The sequence below is a fragment of the Coregonus lavaretus genome (assembly GCF_964263955.1).
Source record: "Coregonus lavaretus genome assembly, chromosome: 36".
In the NCBI taxonomy this organism is placed as follows: domain Eukaryota; kingdom Metazoa; phylum Chordata; class Actinopteri; order Salmoniformes; family Salmonidae; genus Coregonus; species Coregonus lavaretus.
In genome coordinates, this window is record NC_140023.1 from 12,329,751 (window position 1) to 12,348,505 (window position 18,755).

Here is an 18,755-nt window from a genome sequence, read left to right on the forward strand (position 1 = left end):
AAGAACACCATCCCCACCGTCAAACATGGAGGTGGAAACATTATGCTTTGGTGGTGTTTTTCTTCTAAGGGGACAGGACAACTTCACTGCATCAAAGGGACGATGGACTGGGCCATGTACCGTCTAATCTTGGGTGAGAACCTCCTTCCCTCAGCCAGGGCATTGAAAATGGGTCGTGGATGGGTATTCCAGCATGACAATGACCCAAAACACACGGCCAAGGCAACAAAGGAGTGGCTCAAGAAGAAGCACATTAAGGTCCTGGAGTGGCCTAGCCAGTCTCCAGACCTTAATCCCATAGAAAATCTGTGGAGGGAGCTGAAGGTTCGAGTTGTCAAACGTCAGCCTCAAAACCTTAATGACTTGGATAAGATCTGCAAAGAGGAGTGGGACAAAATCCCTCCTGAGATGTGTGCAAACCTGGTAGCCAACTACAAGAAACATCTGACCTCTGTGATTGCCAACAAGGGTTTTGCCACCAAGTACTAAGTCATGTTTTGCAGAGGGGTCAAATACTTATTTCCCTCATTAAAATTTAAATCAATTTATAACATTTTTGACATGCGTTTTTCTGGATTTTTTTGTTGTTATTCTGTCTCTCATTGTTCAAATAAACCTACCATTAAAATTATAGACTGATAATGTCTTTGTCAGTGGGCAAACGTACAAAATCAGCAGGGGATCAAATACTTTTTTTCCCCCTCACTGTATATAGTATATTGTTGAAAAGAGGAGATTCTGAGCTTTGCAACAACATCCAACTTGTGCATCCAATCTCAGAATTGAGTGTAGCAGAGCTTGTTCAAACAGAAGTGTCACTGATCAGCTGTTTAGAGAAAATCAACCCCGTAGTTTGTTATTAGTTTTCAGGATATGCACTGATTGCTTGTAAGCTGTTTGATCAGTAGATTAATTGCTGCAATTTTGAGCAGCATAAAGGAGAAGATATCGCTTTTCTTCTTACAGTTTAAACTAAACAAATGTTTGTTAAGAGAAGCTGGCCGACTCGTGTTTTCACTGCATGCTGCCGAAACAGGAGGTGAAATATCACTGAGATTGTGTGAGGATTTCATAAAACAATATTAACATTAGCTTTTTTGAAGTTTCTGTTGTGCCAAAACACCAACTCCAAAACATCTCAATGACAACATCACAAGATCTGCAACCGTCATGGACCTGTGGACCTCCGATATTCCGCCTCAAGTTTCAGATGGAACACGAACATCTGAAAACCATGTTTGAATGTTTCAAAATGTCGTCTCCTCGTTCATCTCAGGCGAATGCATTCGACCTCCTCGGTCACGGGCATGGAGGATGTCCGGATGTCTGTCTCGTCCACGGTCTTACTGGGATCGTAGGTAGACCTCCAGTGCAGCAGCACAATCCTTTTCAGGTACTTGACTGTGTTGTTCTTGACACTGACAAAGCAGAAGGTGTTTATCATGCTGTTGCTCATGGCGATACACTCAATAATGTAGAAGGCCACCAGGGAGTTCCTCTGGCGGGAGATGAGTGTCGGGTGGAAGTCGCGTAGGATGGTGAAGCCGTAATATGGTGCCCAGCACAGAATGTATGCTTTCAGGATCCCGATCAGGACCATGACTGTCTTCCGCCGACAACGCAACCTCTTCCGGATCTGCTCCGTCTGGAAGCCCGGGACGCTCTTGAACCAGAGCTCACGGGAGATCCGTGCATAACATATCACCATGACAAAAACGGGCACAAGGAACTCCAGGGCAAATATAAACAGGAAGTAGGAGCGGTAGTAGGCCTGCTGGTCCACAGGCCAGATCTGGGCACAGAAGGTCTTGTGGGTGTTCTGAGAGGTGTTGGCACCACCATGAGGGTACATGGTCTCGGAGGCAAAGTAGGCAGAGGGGATGGAGATGAGGATGGGTACGACCCAGACACCAGTGATCAGACAGTAGGCTGTCTGGTACTTCATACGAGGCCTCAGAGGATGGACGATGGCCATGTACCTGAGGACAGAGGAGAGGGTGTATTAAGGTACATAAAATCTAGTAAAAAGGAAATGTATGTATACTGCCACTCCTTGCAGCATGGGGAGAGAAATAGTCAGTATAGATTTGCGTCAGTCTACTAGGATACTTGCAAATGGAAAAGTATACTGTCGCTAGTCCTTGCAATTTAACCAAGGTGCATGAAATTAGGAGCGAACCAATCCTAATGGAATATACAAACAATATTGAGCTGCTCTTGTAGGAAGATAAAAGTTCAACAAAAAATTTAATTAAAAAATATAGAAAGTTTTCAATGCTCCACCAAGAGTGGTTGAATATCTTTAGTAGATCAGGCTATCAGCCACGGTAAATAGGGTAAACTCTCCTTTGATGGCACAATCAAACCTTCCCTTATTCCAATATGGTCATCAATCGATCTCCACTCTATCTTCAAGGAAAAACTTAAGCCCGGGCTATTAGTAAAATTCAAACAACCTTGTCATAATCAGGGTTGGGTAGGTTACTTTCTAAATGTAATCCGTGAGTTACTTGTCCAAACTTGTAATCAGTAATGTAACCTGATTACTTTCAATTACTTTTAGATTACATTCCTCTTAATTACACACAGAGTGAGTGCATGCAACACAGGCTGTATCAAAACTAAATGTGGAAAAAGTCAAGGGGTGTGAATACTTTCTGAAGGCACTGTATTATCCTACTCTGTTGTGCTGCTCTCATGGAATGCCATGCTTTGAGCACTACTGAAAAGTGCTATTTGCGTGTGATCTGTAGAGCTGAGATGGTTGTGTGCCCCATACACATAATTCTGTTTGTGGCACGAATTTTGTATAATAATTTATATTGAAAAACTCTACGTTTTGAATCAACCATTGTTTTGCGTATAAGTTCAAAAACCATGTGCCACGGAATCGGCACATCGAAATCTCTTCCCTACTATTTTGCAACCTGTATGGCGCCACGGTCAACATTTTGGTCTTCAAGTAAAACTGATATATTTTTTTGTCATGTTTTTGTGTTCATTTTGGTCTTTAATGAAGGGCAAACAAACATGTTCCCTACCTTCTCCCCCTTCCACTTATCTCCTTCATTTTTGCGGTAATGCTGTAATCAGTTGGTTGTAATTTTGAATAGAGAAAACATTTCCATATACAGTATTTTGTCAACTTCACATGTGACATAATTCCACCTTTCCTATTCATAATTTCATTAACAATGATAATTACTTTTTTTAAATGGTATTCCATATTTTTTTTATATATATGTTTTATCAATTAGTATATTTGAATTTAACCATATCATTTGTTATAATATTTGTCCTGTCTTTTCTGGAGGATGGAACTGGAATTGCAACCAGCTTTGTATGGCTTTTTTTTAGATAGGGCGATATTTTGAAAAAGGTTCCATTTTCAATTAACTGAAAGTGAGAGGTTGTAATCTGGATAAAGGGATGAGCCATTCTTACTAATCTACTGGAGAACAAGTTCGATTTTACGTATATAACTTTTGTATGACTGATGCTTTTAGTGAGGGGTTTAATGGTTTAATATTTAATAATTTTAGGCCCCCAAACTCATATTTATTACATAAATAAGCACATTTTATTTTGTCTGGCTTGCCATTCCAAATAAAGTGAAATATTTTTGTCTCAAATAATTTAAAAGACAAATCGTTCGGCGTAGGCAGGGCCATAAGTAAATAGGTAAACTGGGATATAACTAAATAATTAATCAGGGTGATTTTTTCCACAAATAGACAGGTATTTACCTTTCCATGGTAGCAAGATCTTAATCTATTTTGGCTAACCTTCTGTAAAGATTAGTTGTAGTAAGTTCCTTTATTTCTATAGGGATATGAATACTGAGTATGTCCACTTCACCGTCAGACCATTTTATTGGTACTTCGTAGCATTGCCTTTAAATTGTTTAACTTGGGTGAAACGTTTTGGGTAGCCTTCCACAAGCTTCCCACAATAAGTTGGGTGAATTTTGGCCCATTCCTCCTGACAGAGCTGGTGTAACTGAGTCAGGTTTGTAGGCCTCCTTACTCGCACATGCTTTTTCAGTTCTGCCCACGAATGTTCTATAGGATTGAGGTCAGGGCTTTGTGATGGCCACTCCAATACCTTGACTTTATTGTCCTTAAGCCATTTTGCAACAACTTTGGAAGTATGCTTGTGGTCATTGTCCATTTGGAAGACCCATTTGCGACCAAGCTTTAACTTCCTGACTGATGTCTTGACATGTTGCTTCAATATATCCACATAATTTTCCTTCCTCATGATGCCATCTATTTTGTGTAGTGCACCAGTCCCTCCTGCAGCAAAGCACCCCCACAGCATGATGCTGCCACCCCCGTGCTTCACATTTACATTACATTTACGTCATTTAGCAGACGCTCTTATCCAGAGCGACTTAAATTATGAACCAGACTTGTGGAGGTATACACGTTTTTTTCTGAGGTCTTGGCTGATTTCTTTTGATTTTCCCATGATGTCAAGCAAAGAGGCACTGAGTTTGAAGGTAGGCCTTGAAATACATCCACAGGTACACCTCAAATTGACTCAAATTATGTCAATTAGCCTATCAGAAGCTTCTAAAGCCATGACATCATTTTCTCGAATTTTCCAAGCTGTTTAAAGGCACAGTCAACTTAGTGTATGTAAACGTCTGACCCACTGGAATTGTGATACAGTGAATTATAAATTAAATAATCTGTCTGTAAACAATTTTTGGAAAAATTACTTGTGTCATGCACAAAGTAGATGTCCTAACTGACTTGCCAAAACTATAGTTTGTTAACAAGAAATGTGTGGAGTGGTTGAAAAACGAGTTTTAATGACTCCAACCTAAGTGTATGTAAACTTCCGACTTCAACTGTACATAACTTTAACCCATTGTATAAGAGATTCTCTTAAATTAAAATAGTCCAGACATTTATATATACAGTACATTCTAGTCATACTTTATCAAAAGCATTTTCAAAATCTGCTATGAATATTAGAACTGGTTTCCAAGATTTTTCACAGTGTTCTATTGTTTCAAGTACTTGTCTTATATTATCTCCAATGTATCTTCTATCTAAAAAACCTGTCTGATCAGGATGAATAATATCCGACAACACCTTTTTACATTCTATGTGCTAGCATTTTGCCAGTGATTTTTGCATCACAACACTGAAGTGTAAGGGGCCTCCAGTTTTTTAGATAGGTGGTAAGTATAAATATCCAGTCTGAGTCCTGTTTCAGTAATAGTGAAATCAAACCTTCTTGCTGAGTACCTGATAGTTTACCATTTTTATAAGAGTGCTTAAAACATGCTAATAGTGGATATTTGAGTAGATCAAAAGTGGTTTCATATACCTCAGCTGGTATGCCATCCAGCCCTGGGGTGTTTCCTGGCCTAAAGGCTTTAATTGCATCAAGAAGTTCCTCCTCTGCAATTTGGCCATCACACAAGTATTTCTGTACAGATGTTAATTTGACACTATTATTAGGAAATAAATTCTTACAGTTAACTTCAGCTAGTGGAAATGGAGCAGCCTGAAAAGATAACATATGCTTAAAGTACAGTACTTTGCTTCCTCTTTCAAAATATAATTTGATGAATCATGGATGACTCCGTCATTTGTAAGAAGTTTCTGTAAGTTATTTTTTGTATCATTTCTATGTTGAAGATTTGGTACATGTTTCTCCATTTTCCCATGCATCTCGCTTCATTTATAATACATAATACTTGATCATTCCCGAATAAGTTCCTCCATTTCTTTTTGTTTTTCCTCTAACATATTATGTGCCTCTATGGTAGTTTTTATTGCTATCTATATATCTATACTGTTATTTCTTCTATTTCCTTTGTTAATATGAACTCTTTTGACCTAAATTGTTTTTTTTTAAAAGATGAATGTTGAATTGCAAGACCTCTAAAAGCACATTTAAAAGTTTGCCATACAATAAGGGGATCTGCTGTACCTATAGTGCCTTGCAAAAGTATTCATCACCCATGGCGTTTTCCCTATTTTGTTGCATTACAACCTGTAATTTAAATTGATTTTTATTTGGATTTCATGTAATGGACATACATAAAATAGTCCAAATTGGTGTAGTGGAATGAAAAAAATCACTTGTTTAAAAAAAAAAATTTTTTTTAAAGAACGAAAAAGTGGTGCGTGCATACGTATTCACCCCCTTTGCTATGAAGCCCCTAAATAAGATCTGGTGCAACCAATTACCATCAGAAGTCACATAATTAGTTAAATAAATTCCACCTATGTGCAATCTAAGTGTCACATGATCTCAGTGTATATACACCTGTTCTGAAAGGCCCCAGAGTCTGCAACACCACTAATCAAGGGGCACCACCAAGCAAGCGGCACCATGAAGACCAAGGAGCTCTCCAAACAGGTTAGGGACAAAGTTGTGGAGAAGTACAGATCAGGGTTGGGTTATAAAAAAATATCATAAACTTTGAACATCCCACAGAGCACCATTAAATCCATTATAAAAAATGGAAAGAATATGGCACCACAACAAACCTGCCAAGAGAGGGCCGCCCACCATAACTCACGGACCAGGCAAGGAGGGCATTAATCAGAGAGGCAACAAAGAGACCAAAGATAACCCTGAAGGAGCTGCAATGCTCCACAGCGGAGATTGGAGTATCTGTCCATAGGACCACTTTAAGCCGTACACTCCACAGAGCTGGGCTTTACGGAAGAGTGGCCATAAAAAAAGCCATTGCTTAAAGAAAAAATAAGCAAACAAGTTTGGTGTTCGCCATGTGGGAGACTCCCCAAACATATGAAAGAAGGTACTCTGGTCAGATGAGAATAAAATGAGCTTTTTGGCCATCAAGGAAAATGCTATGTCTGGCGTAAACCCAACACCTCTCATCACCCCGAGAACACCATCCCCACAGTGAAGCATGGTGGTTGTAGCATCATGCTTTGGGGATGTTTTTCATCGGCAGGCACTGGAAAACTGGTCAGAATTGAAGGAATGATGGATGGCGCTAAATACAGGGAAATCCTTGCGGGAAACCTGTTTCAGTCTTCCAGAGATTTGAGACTGGGACGAAGGTTCACCTTCCAGCAGGACAATGACCGTAAGCATACTGCTAAAGCAACACTCGAGTGGTTTAAGGGGAAACATTTAAATGTCTTGGTATGGCCTAGTCAAAGCCCAGACCTCAATCCAATTGAGAATCTGTGGTATGACTTAAAGATTGCTGTACACCAGTGGGACCCATCCAACTTGAAGGAGCTGGAGCAGTTTTGCCTTGAAGAATGGGCAAAGAGACATACCCCAAGAGACTTGCAGCTGTAATTGCTGCAATAGGTGGCTCTACAAAGTATTGACTTTGGGGGGGTGAATAGTTACGCACGCTCAAGTTCTGTTTTTTTGTCTTATTTCTTGTTTGTTTCACAAAAAAATAATATTTGTTAATTCATGTTAATTCCAGGTTGTAAGGCAACAAAATAGGAAAAATGCCAAGGGGGGTGAATACTTTCGCAAGCCACTGTATATCAGTGATAAATTATATCTGAACCCACTGGGGACAGACGTCAATTCAACGTCTATTCCACGTTGGTTTAACATAACTTCATTGAAATAACGTGGAAACAACGTTGATTCAACCAGTGTGTACCCAGTGGTTATCGCCCATAGGCTACACAACTATTGTCATCCTTACCTCCAACCGTTTATTCAAGTTGAATAATCTTTGGATGCCGACAGCAGTCTCAACATTGGAAGACGTAGCTTGGACTGTAGCCTACAAAAGCCTATTCCTGCTCTTATCTCGCAATCCATCATCCTTTATGAATTCAAAAGTAATCCTAGAAGTAATCATCTAGTTTTTTTTTTTTAATCTGTAATCTGATTAATCTTTTTTGCTGGTAACATAACAGATTAGTTAGTTTTTTTGTAATCAGTTACATGTAATGTATTACATGTTATCCTTTACTCCCCAAGCCTGGTCATAATCATAGAGTGGCTAAGAGGTAATTAGATAATGTAGCTAGCAGTCATATCAAAGACCCACTAGATAGGGGATATTGAACATGAAAAGGATGTCTTGTTGTAATAGACGTGAAAAGAAAAGAGCACGGCGCACAGGACAGGCTTTTGAAAGGAACACTAAAACATCTGGGAAGAGAGACTGGCAAAATGGTGTCCCTTGAGAGGGAAAGAACAAGATGTACAGTGGGGAAAAAAGTATTTAGTCAGCCACCAATTGTGCAAGTTCTCCCACTTAAAAAGATGAGAGAGGCCTGTAATTTTCATCATAGGTACACGTCAACTATGACAGACAAATTGAGAAAAAGAAATCCAGAAAATCACATTGTAGGATTTTTTATGAATTTATTTGCAAATTATGGTGGTAAATAAGTATTTGGTCACCTACAAACAAGCAAGATTTCTGGCTCTCACAGACCTGTAACTTATTCTTTAAGAGGCTCCCCTGTCCTCCACTCGTTACCTGTATTAATGGCACCTGTTTGAACTTGTTATCAGTATAAAAGACACCTGTCCACAAAATCAAACAGTCACACTCCAAACTCCACTATGGCCAGGACCAAAGAGCTGTCAAAGGAACCAGAAACAAAATTGTAGACCTGCACCAGGCTGGGAAGACTGAATCTGCAATAGGTAAGCAGCTTGGTTTGAAGAAATCAACTGTGGGAGCAATTATTAGGAAATGGAAGACATACAAGACCACTGATAATCTCCCTCGATCTGGGGCTCCACGCAAGATCTCACCCCGTGGGGTCAAAATAATCACAAGAACGGTGAGCAAAAATCCCAGAACCACACGGGGGGACCTAGTGAATGACCTGCAGAGAGCTGGGACCAAAGTAACAAAGCCTACCATCAGTAACACACTACGCCGCCAGGGACTCAAATTCTGCAGTGCCAGACGTGTCCCCCTGCTTAAGCCAGTACATGTCCAGGCCCGTCTGAAGTTTGCTAGAGTGCATTTGGATGATCCAGAAGAGGATTGGGAGAATGTCATATGGTCAGATGAAACCTATGTTTCTTCTATGTGTTCGATGCCATTCTATTCGCTCCGTTCCAGCCATTATTATGAGCCGTCTTCCCCTCAGCAGCCTCCGCTGACGTGGTGTCACTGTGATAATGAAGATGGTTTGCCTAAGACTACCATAACAATTGCAATGTCTATGCTAAATGTGTTTAAACTGTGAAAGAAAGAAAGAAAGAAAGAAAGAAAGAAAGAAAGAAAGAAAGAAAGAAAGAAAGAAAGAAAGAAAGAAAGAAAGAAAGAAAGAAAGAAAGAAAGAAAGAAAGAAAGAAAGAAAGAAAGAAAGAGAAAGAAAGGGCTATAAGAAATACATTTTATTCAATGGGGCAGGGCAAAGCAGAGATGACACAAAATATGTTTAATTTCACCCATACAACAATATACAATAGTATTTTACCCAGTCCCTGACGATGAAAAACATGCCCACAGCATGATGCTGCCACCACCATGCTTCACTGTGGGGATGGTGTTCTCGGGGTGATGAGAAGTGTTGGGTTTGCGCCAGACATAGCGTTTTCCTTGATGGCCAAAAAGCTACATTTTAGTCTCATCTGACCAGAGTACCTTCTTCCATATGTTTGGACCAGAGTACCTTCTTCCATATGTTTGGGGAGTCTCCCACATGGCTTTTGGCAAACACTAAACGTATTTTGAAAATATTTGAAAGGTGGAAACTGCATGTAAGAAACTCCACCAAACCAACCTGTGGTTTGTGGAAAGTTTGTATATGTGACATAATACAGAATCCTAGAATTTTTGACAAAAACTCTTCTTTACAAGAACAGACTCAATGTTTCAAAATTATATATCATACACTGCAACTGGAGGAAAAATTGGAAAGAATGCAGCTTCGAAAATATATAAACTATTTATAAATCCATTAAGGAGAGAAGTAGGAGAAAAAGCCCTTCAAAGATTTTGCTTAAATTTTCACACGTGCTAGTGCTCTTCTTTGTTTACACCCATTCAGCATCATTCACACCCTCTTAAGCCTTAGCCCCACCCATCTCTTCACATCAGCTGAAACCTGGTCCTGCTAAATTGATGGTTCATGATATCATCTAGTTAAGTCAATGGGTCTCATTTGTTTTGACATGTAAACAAGTTCATAAACCACAATAGCTGGCCATTATCACCCCTCAGACACACCAAGCTAAATTGATGGGTCATATAAGCATCTAGCTAAGTGGATGTTTAGACATGTAGCTAGCTAGCTAGCTAAACATTTTACATTTTAGTCATTTTAGCAGACACTCTTATCCAGAGCGACTCACAGTTAGTGAGTGCATACATTTTTCATACTGCCCCCCCGTGGGAATCGAACCCACAACCCAATACAAATTGATTGTCATACACTTAGCAAGCCACCATGCATGAAATGATGCAGTATGAATATGCAGGAGTAAGACAGTCTGCATGGCATTGTCCTCCAGAAAGTAGTCTCACAGCACTTTCTCCCACTGAGCTTTGTCAATACCACCAGATAAATTCAGCAATGTTGTAGCAACTATTTTGCAGTTGTCCATAGCTACAGTATATCTTTTAAAAAATCTGCAGTAGCAAAAATATTCCATATACTGACCAGGGAAGCCCCAATTCTGTTATAGACAGAACCCTTGGACATGACAGACCAATCAGGACTCATCTCTTTGCATGTCCAGCCCGTCCATTATCTCAGCCAATTAATGGCTACCAAGGAGGGATCCTGTCTTTCTACCTATATAGCTCAGTGCTTTCTCCTTGGCTAAACTAGGCTCGTAATTTAACATTTTGATTCATATTTACAGATTACATTCACGTTTTTTTTAAAGGCTGTCCTGTGAAGTAGGAACGAGCGTCAAACCTTACACAACTTTTTCAGGTCAGTGCAACAAAGGAAGGAAGACACGTACAGGGGACAATTTAGAGACATTGACACTGACTTTGATGGCAGACTATGCTAGCTAAGTCCCTTATTCATTGCTACAAGACTGACACAAGGGGCAAGGTGCCCTCAAAAATATACAACTGCAAGGCAATTAGTGGACACACACACACGTGCACGCTCACACACACACGTCATTGAAAGAAACCAATAAAAGGGGATAAGGCACCCACCCACCTGTCTGCAGCGATAGCCAGCAGTGCGTTAGTGGACACGTAGAGAGACACAGTCCTGATGTAGTTGACGGAGGCACACAGCACCAAACCATGGTCCCAGGACAGCTGCTTCACCACATAGTAATCCACCAGGAACGGGCAGCACACCACTGACACTATGAAGTCTGATATAGCCAGGTTAGCTATGAGCAGGTTAGTGAGGTTACGCAGCTTCTTGTACCGTGCCAAAGTAGCGATAAACAGGAAGTTGCCAACACCGCAGACGAGCATAATGCAGATGAGCACCACGGCGATGACGATGGTGGCGACGAAGAAGGCTGTACCCTGCGTAGTGTCGGGCATCTCGTTGTCGGGAACACCATAGTCTGTGTAGTAGTTATCCGTAAACGGGTCCAGCTCGCTTCCTCCCAGCACATGGTCAGGGGTCTCAGCGTACACTGCCGACAGGTGGCTGATGTTGTGATCTCCCATGGTGAATTCACAATACGTTTTAGGTTTCTTGTTATGCCTTGCGTTTTCTTTATAAGTTATTTTAGTGTCTTCCAGGAAACATTTAATAAGGTGTTTGGGTCATGGTGTCAGTGTCTTGCAGGAACTATGCAGGTGGATGAGGGAGGGTCTTTTGGAGTGAAGAGAAGATCCCACTTTTCACTCAGACAGCCAAGAGAACATCTTCACCTGACCTGGAACACAGTTGTTCTCAACTTAGCATGACTCACAGAGAGACCAGAGAATGTAATTAAATATAGATTTCAGAAGTGAACATGCTCGCTGGATTAAATAAGCATGAATAAATGTAGCATCTTGTGGGTGCTGTTGTTGACATTGCAGAGATGGTAAAATAATGATGAAAACCGCTATAAACATTTATTTTCTGCTCATCAGTTTTATTATTGGTCAATGACAGATTCATGCCTCTAGTCTGCTCTCTTTCGAAGATAAACCTTGGGTTAAAGACCTAACAAATGAGCTGTAAAATTATTCACTTCAATCCACATGAATGGACATTGCATCAGGGTTAGAATATTAACGTGGAATAAGAGCCAGCTGTAATAACCTGGACACCATCCAACGCACAATAGAGTGTTATGAAACACTCAGAAAAAAGGCTTAACACTGACTCAATAGACAAGCCCTCCACAAACAACAGCAACACTCTTGGTAAGGGAGAGAGAGTGTGTGTGGAGGAGGGAGGACAGAAAGCAAGTGACAGAGGTTGGGGGAAGAAATATAAATTGTATGAGAGAGAGAGAGAGGGAGATAGAGAGCGAGGGAGGGAGAGCGCGAGAGGGACAGAGCGAGAGAGAGCGAGAGAGGGACAGAGCAAAAGAGAGCGAGGGTGAGAGAGGGACAGAGTGAGAGAGAGAGAGTGAGAGAGGGACAGAGCGAGATTGAGAGAGGGGGGGTGAGAGAACGAGAGAGAGAGAGAGGGTGAGAGAGCGAGAGAGGGACAGAGCGAGAGAGGGTGAGAGAGCAAGAGAGGGACAGAGAGAGAGAGAGAGTTTATTCAAGCAAATAATACAATTTAAAGCTGTTGGGTAAATAAAGAAACAATCATGCACACATATAGGCAAATCAACAAATTAAAGAATCACTTAATGCAATTAAATACAAATTGAGTTCACTAATTGCACCTAGAAAAAGTGAGGAAGTGGAATATTGCATTAAATGAAAGGGCTTCTTAAACAAACCAGCGCGTCTCTATTTACCAAACCACTGGGACTAGATTGAATAATTTAGCCTTACTTTATAATGAACCATGGCATACCTGTCCCCTTTGGAGTTCCAACTGAATAAATTTACATCTGTGCTCTTCCATGATTAGACTGTTAGGCTATGTCGAATTATCAAGTGCAGAAAACATCCAATCTCATTCTCACCCCAATGGAAAAAAGTATTAATTAGGACTTATGCACTTTCCAATCAAGCATCACACAGAAATGTTAAGATTCAAGATTTAACTTTAAAATGTGTATTGGCCTATTTAGTATTTAATGAGCTGAAGTTGCACCACTGTGTTGGGGAGAGTTATCCTTACTGATAGGCTACAAACACCCGATTACTCACGCACAGGTTATTTTCCTATATGCATTTTCAACATGTGAAATGGATTCGATTCCATTAAACCTTTTCGATTTAAATAAGCAAGTGGACGTGGGCTAGAGAAAACCAAATAAATCTGTCACTGTGGGTACGTTATTCAACTAAGCATTGTAAATTACATTTTGCAAAGATTTACCATTGCGGAAAGTACAATTTTAACTTGTTTCTCAAAAAGACCACCACTTTGATACATAAAAAACGGAAAATATATCCAGAATACTGACTTGCTTTCAGAAGATCCCAGGAATTGTCATCATCTCGCATTATCAACCTCATCTTGAGCAGTTCATGTATTTAACATGAAGCCTACGTCCCCAGGCAATTACTTTCCGTAGGCTATTGTAAGAAAACAACAGGTCCTCTCCTCTTCATCACTCCCAATGCACTGTCGCTCCTCTCCTCCCTGCTGTTCTATCCTCTCCACCAACGTGCTCCTAGAGAATAAAAAAAAAAATGTTTCCTCCTCCTCTCCCTCTTGTGGCAATATGACACATAATGTTTCTTCCTATCTAGCGGAGGAGAGGCTCCCGCTCTAGCTGAGAGGGTGTTTTATAAAGGTGTCCTGTCTCAAGTCTTGAATGCGGGATGAGTGTAATGTATGTGTGATGTTGTTCACTCAGTCACTAGTTGGATACGGCATGTCCTGTTCCATGCATTGACAGCTAGCATGACATCACTGGCTTTGCTAATTGAATTGTGCTGCACCTGTTATAATTTTGTAGCCTACATAATGAGGAGATTTGCCAGTGTCTTGGCAGAGGTCACAGTTCACTCACTCACGGGGCCACACTGTTTAATATGTTTTCTAAAAGACAAATTGAAGACTATTCATAGGCCTAGTTGGTGACATTTCTATTCACTAACTGACATTTTAACAAATTAGCTAGTTTGAATAATCACAAAACGTCCTTCCATTTAACGCTATGGCATTAGAGCTTTTAGCAATCAGTTATGTCAATGGCCAGACTGCATGTTACCCCTGGAAGCAATTCTATTGTTTTCCATTAGAAATACATGCACTGGTGTTGAGTGTTTGAATAAATGTGAAAATATACAGATGTATACAGTGTATATATATATATATATATATATATATATATATATATATATATATATATATATATATATATATATATATATATATACACATATACAGTGGGGGAAAAAAGTATTTAGTCAGCCACCAATTGTGCAAGTTCTCCCACTTAAAAAGATGAGAGAGGCCTGTAATTTTCATCATAGGTACACATCAACTATGACAGACAAAATGAGAAAATAAAATCCAGAAAATCACATTGTAGGATTTTTTATGAATTTATTTGCAAATTATGGTGGAAAATAAGTATTTGGTCAATAACAAAAGTTTCTCAATACTTTGTTATATACCCTTTGTTGGCAATGACACAGGTCAAACGTTTTCTGTAAGTCTTCACAAGGTTTTCACACACTGTTGCTGGTATTTTGGCCCATTCCTCCATGAAGATCTCCTGTAGAGCAGTGATGTTTTGGGGCTGTCGCTGGGCAACACAGACTTTCAACTCCCTCCAAAGATTTTCTATGGGGTTGAGATCTGGAGACTGGCTAGGCCACTCCAGGACCTTGAAATGCTTCTTACAAAGCCACTCCTTCGTTGCCCGGGCGGTGTGTTTGGGATCATTGTCATGCTGAAAGACCCAGCCACGTTTAATCTTCAATGCCATTGCTGATGGAAGGAGGTTTTCACTCAAAATCTCACGATACATGGCCCCATTCATTCTTTCCTTTACACAGATCAGTCGTCCTGGTCCCTTTGCAGAAAAACAGCCCCAAAGCATGATGTTTCCACCCCCATGCTTCACAGTAGGTATGGTGTTCTTTGGATGCAACTCAGCATTATTTGTCCTCCAAACACGACGAGTTGAGTTTTTACCAAAAAGTTATATTTTGGTTTCATCTGACCATATGACATTCTCCCAATCCTCTTCTGGATCATCCAAATGCACTCTATCAAACTTCAGACGGGCCTGGACATGTACTGGCTTAAGCAGGGGGACACGTCTGGCACTGCAGGATTTGAGTTCCTGGCGGCGTAGTGTGTTACTGATGGTAGGCTTTGTTACTTTGGTCCCAGCTCTCTGCAGGTCATTCACTAGGTCCCCCCGTGTGGTTCTGGGATTTTTGCTCACCGTTCTTGTGATCATTTTGACCCCACGGGGTGAGATCTTGCGTGGAGCCCCAGATCGAGGGAGATGATCAGTGGTCTTGTATGTCTTCCATTTCCTAATAATTGCTCCCACAGTTGATTTCTTCAAACCAAGCTGCTTACCTATTGCAGATTCAGTCTTCCCAGCCTGGTGCAGGTCTACAATTTTGTTTCTGGTGTCCTTTGACAGCTCTTTGGTCTTGGCCATAGTGGAGTTTGGAGTGTGACTGTTTGAGGTTGTGGACAGGTGTCTTTTATACTGATAACAAGTTCAAACAGGTGCCATTAATACAGGTAACGAGTGGAGGACAGAGGAGCCTCTTAAAGAAGAAGTTACAGGTCTGTGAGAGCCAGAAATCTTGCTTGTTTGTAGGTGACCAAATACTTATTTTCCACCATAATTTGCAAATAAATTCATTAAAAATCCTACAATGTGATTTTCTGGATTTTTTTTTCTCATTTTGTCTGTCATAGTTGACGTGTACCTATGATGAAATACTTTTTTCCCCCACTGTATTTACACTACCGGTCAAACGTTTGGACCTACTCATTCAAGAGTTTTTCTTTATTTTTACAATTTTTTTACATTGTAGAATAATAGTGAAGACATCAAAACTATTAAATAACACATGGAATCATGCAGTAACCAAAAAGTGTGAAACGAATCAAAATGTATTTTATATTTGATATTCTTCAAATATCCACCCTTTGCCTTGATGACAGCTTTGCACACTCTTGGCATTATACACATACATCGTAATACATTGGTTTTGATAATGAATTTGCATCTTTAAAGTCAACTTCCATTGTCCTCTTTGCTAAATGTTTTTCACATGTTCAGCTCATATGTGATTCATCTTGTTTGGAAAGCAAGTTAGTGAGGGTATTATTTTTCCTTTGTACTTGTGATGAGTGAACAAACAGGTTGAGATAAAGATGATTACGTCCCTTTGTAGCCCTAATCTCAATCTGCAATGCTGGAAAAGTATGCTCACAGGGAAATGAATAGTGTTGGCTTAGGAGATATACAGTGCATTCGGAAAGTATTCAGACCCCTTTACTTTTTGCACATTTTGTGACATTATAGCCTTGTTCTAAAATGGATTAAATTAAGTGTTTTCCTCATCATTCCACACACAATACCCCATAATGACAAAGTGAAAACAGGTTTTTAAACACTTTTACAAATGTTTAAAAAATAAAAAACGGAAATAACTTATTTACATAAGTATTTAGATCCTTTGCTATGAGACTCAAAATGGAGTTCAGGTGCATCCTGTTTCCATTGATCACCCTTGAGATTTTTCTACAACTGGATTGGAGTCCACCTGTGGTCAATTCAAATGATTCTACATGATTTGGAAAGGCACACACCTGTCTATATAAGGTCCCACAGTTGACAGTGCATGTCAGAGCATAAACCAAGCCATGAGGCCGAAGGAATTGTCCGTAGAGCTCCGAGACAGGATTGTGTCGAGGCACAGATCTGGGGAAGGGACCAAAAAATGTCTGCAATATTGAAGGTCCCCACGAACACAGTGGCCTCCATCATTCTTAAATGGAAGAAGTTTGGAACCTCTTCCTAGAGCTGGCCACTCGGCCAAACTGAGCAATCGGTGGAGAAGGGCCTTGGTCAGGGAGGTTACCAAGAACCCGATGGTCACTCTGACAGAGCTCCAGAGTTCCTCTGTGGAGATGGGAGAACCTTCCAGAAGGACAAACATATCTGCAGCACTCCACCATTCAGGCCTTTATGGTAGAGTGGCCAGACGGATGCCACTCCTCAGTAAAAGGCACATGACAGCCAAAAGGCACCTAAAGGACTCTCAGACCATGAGAAACAAGATTCTCTGGTCTGATGAAACCAAGATGGAACAGTTTGGCCTGAATACCAAGCGTCACATCTGGAGGAAACCTGGCACCATCCCTACGGTGAAGCATTGTGGGGGCAGCATCATGCTGTGGGGATGTTTTTTGGAGGGAGGGACTGGGAGATTAGTCAGGATGGAAATGGCGCAAATACAGAAAGATACTTGATGAAAACCTGCTCCAGGACCTCAGACTGGGGCGAAGGTTCACCTTACAACAGGACAAATACCCTAAGCCCACAGCCAAGACAACGCAGAAGTGGCTTTAGGACAAGTCTCTGAATGTCCTTGAGTTGCCCAGCCAGAGCCTGGACTTGAACCCGATCGAGAGACCTGAAAATAGCTGTGCAGCAACACTCCCCATCCAACCTGACAGAGTTTGAGAGGATCTGCTGAGAAGAATGGGAGAAACTCCCCAAATACAGGTGTGCCAATCATGTAGTGTCATACCCAAGAAGACTCGAGGCTGTAATCACTGCCAAAAGTGTCAAAAAAAATAATCTAAAAAACGTTTTTTGCTTTGTCATTTTGGGTATTGTGTGTAGATTGATAAGGGGAAAAAAGCAATTTAATCATTTTTAGAATAAGGCTGTAATGTAACAAAATGTGGAAAAAGTCAAGGGGTCTGAATACTTTCCGAATGCACTGTAGAAACCCCATTATTTCTCAGACCAATTAGTGTATACCGGCAATAGACATAATCACCAAACCAGACAGGCAAGTTTGGGTTATCTGATACCACCCAGGCTAAGGAAACATCTCCTCAAATCAACAGTTATATACAGAGCCATCACTGAATGTAAGTCCTTACCAACTCATATTTCCCAAGTGAAAAGTAAATTCACATTCAAGAAAACATTAAAAGCATATCTATGAGATCGATCATATGCCTGGACAGATACTGATCCCTCTCATTGAATGTTAAATGTCATCTTTCGGGAATTTTATCTGTCTTTCATGTATTCTCGTAAAAATAAAAAAGTATTTTATCTGTGGGGATCCTAATAAATCTAAATAAAATCTAGTGTAGAAGATATATAAACGTGATTGAAAGAAAGGGAGGATTTGGGATGAGCCTTGCTAGCAAAGCTTGCAAGGCTGTCCATGAGATCTTCTCATTTAACTAAGCTTGCCATCAAGTGGATCGAGTCACTGCATGCTAATATGTCTTTCCCTTTCCTGCTGCTTTGCCATGTTAACCCACACTGACACCCAGAGGAAAGTCTATTTTAGGAACACCTTTCCTGCTGCTTTGCCATGTTAATAATAAATATTTATTTATTTTATTTATTTTAACCCACACTGACACGCAGAGGAAAGTCTATTTTAGGAACACCTTTCCTGCTGCTTTGCCATGTTAACCCACACTGACACGCAGAGGAAAGTCTATTCTAGGAACACCTTTCTCAAGCTCTCTCAATCCCCCTATCATTCACTCTGATTACAATCACAATCAGCCTCTATCCACTGGGCACACACTGGT

The 18,755-nt window shown here is 40.5% G+C and overlaps 1 protein-coding gene across 1 annotated transcript; it reads right to left on the bottom strand.

The window, feature by feature from the left end:
* Nucleotides 1–1,267: 1,267 nt before the first annotated feature.
* prokr1b (prokineticin receptor 1b) lies at nt 1,268–11,590 on the bottom strand (the record flags this gene model as incomplete). The annotated part of the gene is made up of 2 exons (XM_084153041.1): nt 1,268–1,979; nt 11,121–11,590. 2 exons carry the CDS (start codon nt 11,588–11,590, stop codon nt 1,268–1,270), a joined length of 1,182 nt encoding a protein of 393 aa, XP_084009167.1.
* Nucleotides 11,591–18,755: the final 7,165 nt, after the last annotated feature.